At 53.4% G+C, this 13,667-nt stretch overlaps 1 protein-coding gene across 1 annotated transcript in view; it reads right to left on the minus strand.

The window, feature by feature from the left end:
- Nucleotides 1-514: 514 nt before the first annotated feature.
- Nucleotides 515-13,667, minus strand: part of LOC147087067 (uncharacterized) — a 16,309-nt gene continuing 3,156 nt past the window's right edge. Inside the window, exons 2-3 of the mRNA XM_085978186.1 lie at nt 8,754-8,921; nt 515-1,697 (exon numbers count right to left, since the gene is read on the minus strand). Coding sequence (XP_085834312.1) covers nt 841-1,650 — 810 coding nt within the window. The 5' untranslated portion in view covers nt 1,651-1,697; nt 8,754-8,921 and the 3' untranslated portion in view covers nt 515-840. The remainder of the gene's footprint in view (nt 1,698-8,753; nt 8,922-13,667) is intronic.

Below are 13,667 nucleotides of genomic sequence, written 5' to 3' on the forward strand. Positions count from 1 at the left end.
AGAGGATCGTGGAAGAGGGAGCGATTGAGGGAAACAGGGCGCGGAGGAGTGGGGATGGCCGGGCGAGAGAGATTGCAGAGAAAGGGGAATCGGGAAAGAGGGGGAAGAGGGGAAGTGAGGGGGGAAAGGGCGAGAGAGGGGGTGAGAGGGGAGGGGGAGAGGGAGAGAGAGCGAGGGAGGAGGGAGAGAGAGGGGGACAGAGAGAGAGGAGGGGAGACAGAGAGAGAAGGGGAGACAGAGAGACAGAGAGAGAAGGAGAGACAGAGAGAGAGAGACAGAGAGAGATAGAGAGAGAAGGAGAGACAGAGAGAGAGAGAGACAGAGAGAGAGAGAGCCAGAGACAGAGAGAGAGAGAGAGACAGAGAGACAGAGAAAGAGAGAGACAGAGAGACAGAGAGAGAGAGACAGACAGACAGAGAGAGACAGAGAGAGAGAGACAGAAGGGGAGACAGAGAGGGGACGGAGAGAATGGGGGAGGTGGGGGAGAAGAGAACCAGCAAAGACACACCCACAGTCTCCTTCTGAACAATTTATTAGGACATTACAATCGGTAGCGCGCGACCCAAGACACCGGGGGCGGGGTGGGGGAGGAGAGAGAGAGAGAGAGAGAACGACACGACTTAAAAAAAAACCAACCCGTCCCACCCGCGCGCCGGTGGACCCAGCCCACCCCCCTCCGCCCGCCCGATCCCCGCGACTCTCCCCGAGAGAGCGAGCGGGCGCCGCGACTCTCCCTGGGAGAGCGAGAGCGCGGGCGCCATGGCGCAACTCTCCCCGGGAGAGAGAGAGAGAGAGACGCTGCCCGGATTTCGCCCTCTTCCCTCCCTCTCTCTCTCTCTCTCAGCGGTGTGTGCGCTGGTGGTTGGTCAGGTGGCTCGTGCGGGCAAAAGTCTTGCCACAGACTCCGCAGATGAACTGGCTAGTCGCTGCGTGCGTCCGCTGGTGCCTGCGCAGTTTGCCGGCCGTGTAGAAGCGCTTGGCGCAGTCGGGGCAGGCGAACGGCCGGTCCCCGGTGTGGATCTGACGGTGGACCGCCAACTTGCTGGCCGTGTAGAACCGCTTCGGGCACAGCGGACACTGGAACGGCCGTTCGCCCGAGTGGGTGCGGGAGTGGCGGTTCAGCTCGCTGGAGGTGTAGAATCGCTTGGAGCACAGCGGGCACTGGTAGGGCCGCTCTCCCGTGTGGTAGCGCCCGTGGATCTCCAGCACCGCCAGGCGGCAGAAGCGCTTGCCGCAGACGGCGCACTCGAAGGGCCGCTCGCCGGCATGCGAGCGGCGGTGGCGCACCAGGTCGCCCGTCACGCAGAACAGGCGGTGGCACACCGCGCACTCCAGCGGCCGTTGCCCGCCCCCGCGGTACTGCTGGTGACGGCGCAGGTTGCTGGCGCGGTTGAAGCGGTTGCCGCACACCCCGCACTCGAACGGCCGCTCGCCCGTGTGCACCCGCAGGTGGCGCTCCAGGTGCGAGCGGCAGCTGAAGCCCTTCTCGCACACCGCGCAGTGGCAGGGCGGCGCCTCCCCCAGGCCGTAGGGCTCCCCGCCGGCCCCCGACGCCCCCTCCGTCTCCTCCTCCTCCTCCTCCTCCTCCTCCGCCTCCTCCGCCTCCTCCGCCCGCTCAGCCGGCTCCTCCGCCTCCCGGGGCCGCTCCATCGTCGAGGGCTGGGTGACGCCTCCCAGGGTCGAAGAGCGCCTTCCGCCTAAACACACACAGACAACAAAAAAAACTCGCGTTGGTTCGGCGCCCCCTTCAAAGCAGATCGATGGCGACTTGATTGCGCAGTTTCATGGGACAGTGTAGAGGGAGCTTTACTCTGTATCTAACCCCGTGCTGTACCTGCCCTGGGAGTGTTTGATGGGGCAGTGTAGAGGGAGCTTTACTCTGTATCTAACCCCGTGCTGTACCTGCCCTGGGAGTGTTTGATGGGACAGTGTAGAGGGAGCTTTACTCTGTATCTAACCCGTGCTGTACCTGCCCTGGGAGTGTTTGATGGGACAGTGTAGAGGGAGCTTTACTCTGTATCTAACCCCGTGCTGTACCTGCCCTGGGAGTGTTTGATGGGACAGTGTAGAGGGAGCTTTACTCTGTATCTAACCTCGTGCTGTACCTGCCCTGGGAGTGTTTGATGGGACAGTGTAGAGGGAGCTTTACTCTGTATCTAACCCGTGCTGTACCTGCCCTGGGAGTGTTTGATGGGACAGTGTAGCGGGAGCTTTACTCTGTATCTAACCTCGTGCTGTACCTGCCCTGGGAGTGTTTGATGGGACAGTGTAGAGGGAGCTTTACTCTGTATCTAACCCGTGCTGTACCTGCCCTGGGAGTGTTTGATGGGACAGTGCAGAGGGAGCTTTACTCTGTATCTAACCCCGTGCTGTACCTGCCCTGTGAGTGTTTGATGGGACTGTGTAGAGGGAGCTTTACTCTTTTTCTAACCCGTGGTGTACCTGCCCTGGGAGTGTTTGATGGGACTGTGTAGAGGGAGCTTTACTCTGTATCTAACCCCGTGCTGTACCTGCCCTGGGAGTGTTTGATGGGCAGTGTAGAGGCAGCTTTACTCTGTATCTAACTCCGTGCTGTACCTGCCCTGGGAGTGTTTGATGGGCAGTGTAGAGGCAGCTTTACTCTGTATCTAACCCGTGCTGTACCTGCCCTGGGAGTGTTTGATGGGACAGTGTAGAGGGAGCTTTACTCTGTATCTAACCCCGTGCTGTACCTGCCCTGGGTTTGTTTGACGGGACAGTGTAGAGGGAGCTTTACTCTGTATCTAACCCGTGCTGTACCTGCCCTGGGAGTGTTTGATCGGACAGTGTAGAGGGAGCTTTACTCTGTATCTAACCCCGTGCTGTACCTGCCCTGGGAGTGTTTGATGGGACAGTGTAGAGGGAGCTTTACTCTGTATCTAACCCGTGCTGTACCTGCCCTGGGAGTGTTTGATGGGACAGTGTAGAGGGAGCTTTACTCTGTATCTAACCCCATGCTGTACGTGCCCTGGGAGTGTTTGATGGGGCAGTGTAGAGGGAGCTTTACATAAAAACATAAATAGGAGCAGGAGTAGGCCATTCGGCCCTTCGAGCCTGCTCCGCCATTCAATGAGATTATGGCTGATCTTCTACGTCAACTCTACTCACCGGCCCTATTGCCATATTCCTTGATGCCCTTACTAGTCAGATCTCTGTCTTGAATATACTCAATGACTGAGCCTCCACAGCCCTCTGGGGTCGAGAATTCCAAAGATTCACCACCCTCTGTGTGAAGAAATTTCTCCTCATCTCAGTCCTAAATGGCCGATCCCTTATCCTGAGACTGTGACCCCTGGTTCTAGACTCCCCAGCCAGGGGGGAAACAGCCTCTCAGCATCTACCCTGTCAAGCCCTGTAAGAATTTTGTATGTTTCAATGAGATCACCTCTCAGTCTTCTAAACTCTAGCGAATAAAGGCCTAGTCTACTCAATCTCTCCTCACAGGACGATCCCCCCATCCCAGGAACCAGCCTGGTGAACCTTCGCTGCACTCCCTCTATGGCAAGTCTATCCTTCCTTAGGTAAGGAGACCAAAACTGTCCACAATACTCCAGGTGTGGTCTCACCAGGGCCCTATATAATATAAAAATCGTAGAGCAAGTTATTATCTTAATGGCAAGAAACTGGAAAGTACTGAAGTACAAAGGGATCTGGGGGTCCTGGTGCATGAAACTCAAATGGTTAGTATGCAGGTGCAGCAAGTGATTAAGAAGGCCAATGGAATGTTGGCTTTCATTGCTAGGGGGATAGAATATAAAAACAGGGAGGTATTGCTTCAGTTGTACAAGGTATTGGTGAGACCGCACCTGGAATACTGCATACAGTTCTGGTGTCCATACCTAAGAAAGGACATACTTGCTCTCGAGTCAGTACAAAGAAGGTTCACTCGGTTAATCCCGGGGATGAGGGGATGGACATATGAGGAGAGGTTGAGTAGATTGGGACTCTACTCATTGGAGTTCAGAAGAATGAGAGGCGATCTTATTGAAACATATAAGATTGTGAAGGGGCTGGATCGGGTGGATGCGGGGAGGATGTTCCCAATGATGGGTGAAACTAGAACTAGGGGGCATAATCTTAGAATAAGGGGCTGCTCTTTCAAAACTGAGATGAGGAGAAACTTCTTCACTCAGAGGGTGGTAGGTTTGTGGAATTTGCTGCCCCAGAAAGCTGTGGAAGCTACATCATTAAATAAATTGAAAACAGAAAAAGATAGTTTCCTAGAAGTAAAGGGAATTAAGGGTTACGGGGAGCGGGCAGGAAATTGGACATGAGTCTAGGTTCGGAACGGTCATGGCCCTGTGGGTAGCGGAGCGGGCCCAGGGGCCGTGTAGCCTGGTTCTGTTCCTATTTCGTGTGTCTAATTCTGTTAGATTTTAGGAGATGGTTTTATTCCTGTTCCTGGCTGGGGTGGAGATCGCCTTTCTCCGGTTTCCTCCCACAGTCCAAAGATGTGCGGGTTAGGTTGATTGACTATGATAAATTGACCCTTAGTGTTAGGGGGATTAAATACATGGGGTTACGGGGATAGGGTGGGATATGTGTTGGTGTAGGGGTTACGGGGATCGGGTGGGATATGTGTCGGTGCAGGCTCGATGGGCCGAAATGGCCTCTATCTGCACTGTGGGGTTTCTGTGATTCTGTGATTCTGTGAAGGTAAGTACTGTAGAAAATATAAGGACAGAGTGATCTCCTGGACGAGTTTCGATCGCCTAGATGGGTCAGAGAGGAATTTCCCAGATTTTTTCTCCCAAATTGGCCATTGGGTCTTTTATCTGGTTTTTCGCCTCTCCCAGGAGATCACATGGGTTCGGGTGGGATGGAGAGTGATAGAAGATTTGAGGTTAGGATCAGATCAGCCATGATCTTATTGAATGGTGCAGCAGGCTCGAGGGGCCGATTGGCCTACTCCTGCTCCTATTTCTTATGTTCTTATAGTCAGCATGGATTGCAAAAGGTCACACACGACCAACCTTATCGAATTCTTTGAACATGTAGCAGAAAGGGTAGATAAGGGCAGTGTAGTAGATGTGATATATTTGGATTTCTATAAAGCCTTCGATGTGGGGTAGGCCCGTGGATGAGGTCGGAAGATGGAGTCGGGGGACAAGCAGCAGAACGGAGAGCTGGCTGGCTGCGGAGCAGAAAGCGATTCGGTCTGGGGAACCGGAGGCGCAGCTGCAAAATGGACGTGTAATTGGCAAATCAACATCAATGCAGGGAAGTGTGAGGTAGTGCATTTTAGGAGGAAGAATCAGGAGGTCACACACACCTTGGAGAATAAGTGTCTGAACGGGGTTCAGGAGCAGTGGGATCTCGAAAGAAAATCTCTAAAAGCAGCGACTCAGGTTAATAATGCCATAAATAAAGGAATCCGAGCACCAGGGTTCATTTTGCGAGGCACAGAACTTTGGTTAGACAACACTAGGAAAACTGCACAGTTCTGATCTCCATATACCTTGGTTAGACCACACTTGGAGCACTGTGCACAGTTCTGGTCTCCATATACCTTGGTTAGACCACACTTGGAGCACTGTGCACAGTTCTAGTCTCCATATACCTTGGTTAGACCGCACTTGGAGCACTGTGCACAGTTCTGGTCTCCATATACCTTGGTTAGACCACACTTGGAGTACTGTGCACAGTTCTGGTCTCCATATACCTTGATTAGACTGCACTTGGAGCACTGTGCACAGTTCTGGTCTCCATATACCTTGGTTAGACCACACCTGGAGCACTGTGCACAGTTCTGGACTCCATATACCTTGGTTAGACCACACTTGGAGCACTGTGCACAGTTCTGGTCTCCATATACCTGGGTTAGACCACACTTGGAGCACTGTGCACAGTTCTGGTCTCCATATACCTTGGTTAGACCACACTTGGAGCACTGTGCACAGTTCTGGTCTCCATATACCTGGGTTAGACCACACTTGGAGCACTGTGCACAGTTCTGGTCTCCATATACCTTGGTTAGAACGCACTTGGAGCACTGTGCACAGTTCTGGTCTCCATATTCCTTGGTTAGACCAAACTTGGAGCACTGTGCACTGTTCTGGTCTCCATATACCTTGGTTAGACCACACTTGGAGCACTGTGCACAGTTCTGGTCTCCATATACCTTGGTTAGATCATGCTTGGAGCACTGTGCACAGTTCTAGTCTCCATATACCTTGATTAGACCACACTTGGAGCACTGTGCACAGTTCGAGTCTCCATATACCTTGGTTAGACCACACTTGGAGCACTGTGCACAGTTCTGGTCTCTATATACCTTGGTTAGATCACACTTGGAGCACTGTGCACAGTTCTAGTCTCCATATACCTTGATTAGACCACACTTGGAGCACTGCGCACAGTTCTGGTCTCCATATACCTTGGTTAGATCACACTTGGAGCACTGCGCACAGCTCTGGTCTCCATATACCTTGGTTAGATCACACTTGGAGCACTGCGCACAGTTCTAGTCTCCATATACCTTGATTAGACCACACTTGGAGCAATGTGCACAGTTCTGGTCTCCATATACCTTGGTTAGACCACACTTGGAGCACTGTGCACAGTCCTGGTCTCCATATACCTTGGTTAGACCACACTTGGAGCACTGTGCACAGTTCTGGTCTCCATATACCTTGGTTAGACCACACTTGGAGCACTGTGCACAGTCCTGGTCTCCATATACCTTGGTTAGACCACACTTGGAGCACTGTGCACAGTTCGGGTCTCCATACACCTTGGTTAGACCGCACTTGGAGCACTGTGCACAGTTCTGGTCTCCATACACCTTGGTTAGACCACACTTGGAGCACTGTGCACAGTTCTGGTCTCCATATACCTTGGTTAGACCACACTTGGAGCACTGTGCACGGTTCTGGTCTCCATCTACCTTGGTTAGACCACACTTGGAGCACTGTGCACAGTTCGGGTCTCCAGATACCTTGGTTAGACTACACTTGGAGCACCGTGCACAGTTCTGGTCTCCACATACCTTGGTTAGACCACACTTGGAGCACTGTGCACAGTTCTGGTCTCCATATACCTTGGAGTACTTGGGACCGGCTGATGCCTCCCAGGTCAAATATCGGCAACACAAAAAAAAAACTTGCATTTATAGAGCGCCTTTTACATAGTAAGACATACCAAGGTACTTCAGATGAGCGTAAAGAAGACAAATTTTGACACCGAGCCACATCAGGAGATATTAGGACAGGTGACCAAAAGCTGGGTCAAAGAGGGAGGTTTTAAGGAGCGTCTTAAAGGAGGAGAGAGAGGCGGAGAGGTTTAGGGAGGGAATTCCAGAGCTCAGGGCCCCAGGCAGCTGAAGGCACGGCCGCCAATGGTGGAGCGATGGAAATCGGGGGATGCTCGAGAGGCCGGAATTGGAGGAGCGCAGAGATCTCGGAGGGTTGTAGGGGCTGGAGGAGGTTACAGAGATAGGGAGGGTTGTAGGGGCTGGAGGAGGTTACAGAGATAGGGAGGGGTGTAGGGGCTGGAGGAGGTTACAGAGATAGGGAGGGGTGTAGGGGCTGGAGGAGGTTACAGAGATAGGGAGGGGTGTAGGGGCTGGAGGAGGTTACAGAGATAGGGAGGGTTGTGGGGGGCTGGAGGAGGTTACAGAGATAGGGAGGGGTGTAGGGGCTGGAGGAGGTTCCAGAGATAGGGAGGGGCAAGGGCCATGGAGGGATTTGAACACGAGATGTAGAATTTGAAAATCGGACCACGACCCAGTGTAGGTCAGCTAGCACAGGCGGTGAATGGGACTTGGTGTGAGTTAGGACACGGGCAGCTGAGCTTTGGATGGGCTAAGGGCTATTAGGAGAGAGCAGGGCAGTGGGATTAGTTTGGGAATGATACAGAGCTATGGGGAGAGAGTAGGTTAGTGTGATTAGTTTGGGATTGATACAGGTCTATGGGGAGAGAGGGGCAGTGGGATTAGTTTGGGATTGATACGGGGCTATGGGGAGAGAGCGGGGCAGTGGGATCAGTTTGGGGATTGATACAGGGCTATGGGGAGAGAGCAGGGCAGTGGGATTAGTTTGGGATTGATACAGGGCTATGGGGAGAGAGCGGGGCAGTGGGATTAGTTTGGGAATGATACAGAGCTATGGGGTGAGTAGGTTAGTGGGATTAGTTTGGGATTGATACAGGGCTATGGGGAGAGAGCGGGGCAGTGGGATTAGTTTGGGATTGATACAGGGCTATGGGGTGAGAGCGGGCAGTGGGATTAGTTTGGGGATTGATACAGGGCTATGGGGAGAGAGCGGGGCAGTGGGATTAGTTTGGGGATTGATACAGGGCTATGGGGAGTGAGCGAGGCAGTGGGATTAGTTTGGGATTGATACAGGTCTATGGGGAGAGAGGGGCAGTGGGATTAGTTTGGGATTGATACGGGGCTATGGGGAGAGAGCGGGGCAGTGGGATCAGTTTGGGGATTGATGCAGGGCTATGGGGAGAGTGCGGGGCAGTGGGATTAGTTTGGGATTGATACAGGGCTATGGGGAGAGAGCGGGGCAGTGGGATTAGTTTGGGGATTGATACAGGGCTTTGGGGAGAGAGCGGGGCAGTGGGATTAGTTTGGGATTGACACAAGGCTATGGGGAGAGAGCGGGGCAGTGGGATTAGTTTGGGGATTGATACAGGGCTATGGGGAGAGAGCACGGTCGGGAGATTATTATGGGATTGTTGCAGGACCTGGCTCCATGTAACGAGATCCCTCGTCCCCTCGAAACACTCACCTAAAGGGCGGGGGTGTGTAGTCCGGGGTCTTTTCGAACGAGCTACAAACCCCGACCTCAATCCAGAGGTCGCGAGGGTCCTCACTCCAGCCCCCTCCCGCTCTGCAATCCCTTCCAACGCCCCGAGGAACAGGCAAGTGGTCCGTGTGGGGTGTCGAACTGAGTCACCTGTGGGCGAGAGTGGAGAGATCCCAATTAAATGCAATACAACAGATAAGCAGCCTCCGCCCCCACTTTTAATGGCAGGGGAACAGAGGGTCCGTTCTCTGCCTGGTAAACCCCCCAACCTCCCCTCAATTTAACTACAAACGTGCTCTCAATTCAACTACAAACGTGCTCTCAATTCAACTACAAACGTGCTCTCAATTCAACGACAAAGGTGCTCTCAATTCAACTACAAACGTGATCTCAATTCAACTACAAACGTGCTCTCAATTCAACTACAAACGTGCTCTCAATTCAACTACAAAGGTGCTCTCAATTCAACTACAAACGTGCTCTCAATTCATAGAAACATAGAAGATAGGAGCAGGAGTAGGCCATTCGGCCCCTCGAGCCTGTTCCGCCATTTAATGAGATCACGGCTGATCATCCAAATTCAGTACCCTGTCCCTGCCTTCCTCCCATATCCCTTGATTCCTTTAGCCTTAAGAAATATATCTAACTCCTTCTTGAATATATTTAATGAATTGGCCTCAACTGTCTTCTGTGTTAGGGAATTCGAGTACAGGAACAAGGATGTCTTGCTGCAGTTGTACAGGGCCTTGGTGAGACCACACCTCGAGTATTTTGTGCAGTTTTGGTCACCTTATCTGAGGAAGGATGTTCTTGCCATGGAGGGAGTGCAGCGAAGGTTCACCAGACCGATACCTGGGATGGCAGGAATGACGTATGAGGAGAGATTGGGTCAATTGGACTTATACTCGCTGGAGTTTAGAAGAATGAGAGAGGATCTCACACAGAATCACAGAAACCCCACAGTGCAGATTGAGGCCATTTCGGCCCATCGAGCCTGCACCGACACATATCCCACCCGATCCCCGTAACCCCTACACCAACACATATCCCACCCTATCCCCGTAACCCCACGTATTTAATCCCCCTAACACTAAGGGTCAATTTATCATAGCCAATCAACCTAACCTGCACATCTTTGGACTGTGGGAGGAAACCGGAGCACCCGGAGGAAACCCACGCAAACACGGGGAGAATGTGCAAACTCCACACAGACAGTCGCCCGAGGCCGGATTCGAACCCGGGTCCCTGGCGCTGTGAGGCAACAGTGCTAACCACTATGCCACCGTGCTGCCCTTTGAAACTTATAAAATTCTAACAGGACTAGACAGACTAGATGCAGGAAGGATGTTTCTGATGGTCGGGGAGTCCAGAACCAGGGGTCACAGTCTAAGGATAAGGGGTAAGCCATTTAGGACAGAGATGAGGAGGAATTTCTTCACCCAGAGAGTGGTGAACCTGTGGAATTCTCTACCACACAAGGCAGTAGAGGCCAATTCATTAAATATATTCAAGAAGGAGTTGGATATATTTCTTAAGGCTAAAGGGATCAAGGGATATGGGGAGAAGGCAGGGACAGGGTACTGAATTTGGATGATCAGCCATGATCGCATTGAATGGCGGAGCAGGCTCAAGGGGCCGAATGGCCTACTCCTGCTCCTATCTCTCTATGTTTCTATGTTTCCACCACCGGCGCACCGTGGCTGCAGTGTGTACCATCTACAAGATGCACTGCAGCAACTCGCCAAGGCTTCTTCGGCAGCACCTCCCAAACCCGCGACCCCTTTCCACCTAGAAGGACAAGGGCAGCAGGCGCGCGGGAACACCACCAGCTCCAAGTTCCCCTCCAAGTCACACACACCATCCTGACTTGGAAATATATCGGCCGATCCTTCATCGTCGCTGGGTCAAAATCCTGGAACTCCCTCCCTAACAGTACTGTGGGAGCGCCTTCACCACACGGGACTGCAGCGGTTCAAGAAGGCGGCTCACCACCACCTTCTCAAGGGGCAACTAGGGATGGGCAATAAATGCTGGCCTTGCCAACGAGGCCCACATCCCGTAAACGAATATAAAACAAAGAGAATCTCTGGCGACAATTGGACAGGTAAGAGTGGAACTAGTCCCACACTGCTGGGCAATGGAGGAGCGATGATGGAGGAGAATGGTGCTCAAAGGGACATCTGGGAAAGATGGTCACGGATTTGGAGGCTGATAAGAGACCAGATTTGTTTAACTTATACAAGACTGTTTCCTAACTCAGTAGGTACACGACAAAGTGCATTTATATAGCACCTTTAACGTCGTAAACCATCCCAAGGTGCTTCACAGGAGCGATTATCAGACAGAATTTGACGCCGAGTCACATCAGGAGATATTAGGGCAGGTGACCAAAAGCTGGGTCAAAGAGGGAGGTTTTAAGGAGCCTCTTAAAGGAGGAGAGAGAGGCGGAGAGGTTTAGGGAGGGAATTCCAGAGCTCGGGGCCCCAGGCAGCTGAAGGCACGGCCGCCAATGGTGGAGCGATGGAAATCGGGGGATGCTCAAGAGGGCAGAATTGGAGGAGCGCAGAGATCTCGGAGGGTTGTAGGAGCTGGAGGAGGTTACAGAGATAGGGAGGGGTGTAGGGGCTGGAGGAGGTTACAGAGATAGGGAGGGTTGTAGGGGCTGGAGGAGGTTACAGAGATAGGGAGGGGTGTAGGGGCTGGAGGAGGTTACAGAGATAGGAAGGGGTGTAGGGGCTGGAGGAGGTTACAGAGATAGGGAGGGTTGTAGGGGCTGGAGGAGGATACTGAGATAGGGAGGGGTGTAGGGGCTGGAGGAGGTTACAGAGATAGGGAGGGGTGTAGGAGCTGGAGGAGGTTACAGAGATAGGGAGGGTTGTAGGGGCTGGAGGAGGTTACAGAGATAGGGAGTGTTGTAGGGGCTGGAGGAGGTTACAGAGATAGGGAGGGGTGTAGGGGCTGGAGGAGGGTACAGAGATAGGGAGGGTTGTCGGGCTGGAGGAGATTACAGAGATGGGGAGGGGTGTAGGGGCTGGAGGAGACTACAGAGATCGGGAGGTTTGTAAGTGCTGGAGGAGGTTACAGAGATAGGGAGGGGTGTAGGGGCTGGAGGAGGGTACAGAGATAGGGAGGGTTGTCGGGCTGGAGGAGATTACAGAGATGGGGAGGGGTGTAGGGGCTGGAGGAGACTACAGAGATCGGGAGGTTTGTAAGGGCTGGAGGAGGTTACAGAGATAGGGAGGGTTGTAGGGGCTGGAGGAGGTTACAGAGACAGGGAGTGTACTAGCGCTGGAGGAGGTTACAGAGATAGGGAGGCGTGTAGGGGCTGGAGGAGGTTACAGAGATAGGGAGGGTGTAGGGGCTGGAGGAGGTTACAGAGATAGGGAGGGTTGTAGGGGCTGGAGGAGGTTACAGAGAGAGGGAGGGGTGTAGGGCTGGAGGAGGTTACAGAGATAGGGAGGGGTGTAGGGGCTGGAGGAGGTTACAGAGATAGGGAGGGGTGTAGGGCTGGAGGAGGTTACAGAGATAGGGAGGGTTGTAGGGGCTGGAGGAGGTTACAGAGATAGGGAGGCGTGTAGGGGCTGGAGGAGGTTACAGAGATAGGGAGGGTGTAGGGGCTGGAGGAGGTTACAGAGATAGGGAGGGTTGTAGGGGCTGGAGGAGGTTACAGAGAGAGGGAGGGTGTAAGGCTGGAGGAGGTTACAGAGATAGGGAGGGGTGTAGGGGCTGGAGGAGGTTACAGAGATAGGGAGGGGTGTAGGGGCTGGAGGAGGTTACAGAGATAGGGAGGGGTGTAGGGGCTGCAGGAGGTTACAGAGATAGGGAGGGTGTAGGGGCTGGAGAAGGTTAAAGAGATAGGGAAGGTTGTAGGGGCTGGAGGAGGTTACAGAGATAGGAAGGGTTGTAGAGGCTGGAGGAGGTGACAGAGATAGGGAGGGGTGTAGGGCTGGAGGAGGTTACAGAGATAGGGAGGGTTGTAGGGCTGGAGAAGGTTACAGAGATAGGGAGTGTTGTAGGGCTGGAGGAGGTTACAGAGATAGGGAGGGTTGTAGGGCTGGAGGAGTTTACAGAGATAGGGAGGGGTGTAGGGGCTGGAGGAGACTACAGAGATAGGGAGTGTTGTAGGGCTGGAGGAGATTACAGAGATGGGGAGGGGTGTAGGGGCTGGAGGAGATTACAGAGATTGGGAGGGTTGTAGGGGCTGGAGGAGGTTACAGTGATAGGGAGTGTTGTAGGGGCTGGAGGGGGTTACAGAGATAGGGAGGGGTGTAGGGGCTGGTGAAGGTTACCGAGATAGGGAGGGTTGTAGGGGCTGGAGGAGGTTACAGAGATAGGGAGGGTTGTAGGGCTGGAGGAGGTAACAGAGATAGGGAGGGGTGTAGGGGCTGGAGGAGGTTACAGAGATAGGGAGGGTTGTAGGGGCTGGAGGAGGTTACAGAGATAGGGAGGGGTGAAGGGGCTGGAGGAGGTTACACAGATAGGGAGGGTTGTGGGGCTGGACGAGGTTACAGAGATAGGGAGGGGTGTTGGGCTTGAGGAGGTTACAGAGATAGGGAGAGTTGTTGGGGCTGGAGGAGGTTACAGATATAGGGAGGGGTTGTAGGGGCTGGAGGAGGTTACAGAGATAGGGAGGGCTGTAGGGCTGGAGGAGTTTACAGAGATGGGGAGGATGTTGGGGCTGGAGGAGGTTACAGAGATAGGGAGGATTGTAGGGGACTGGAGGAGTTTACAGAGATAGGGAGGGTTGTAGGGCTGGACGAGGTTACAGAGATAGGGAGGGTTGTCGGGGCAAGAGGAGGTTACAGAGATAGGGAGGATTGTAGGGGACTGGAGGAGTTTACAGAGATAGGGAGGGTTGTAGGGGCTGGAGGAGGTTACAGAGATAGGGAGGATTGT

This window comes from Somniosus microcephalus, unplaced genomic scaffold (genome assembly GCF_052327205.1).
Source record: "Somniosus microcephalus isolate GS21.2 unplaced genomic scaffold, FLI_Smic_1.0 unresolved_chr6, whole genome shotgun sequence".
NCBI classification, from domain to species: Eukaryota; Metazoa; Chordata; class Chondrichthyes; order Squaliformes; family Somniosidae; genus Somniosus; species Somniosus microcephalus.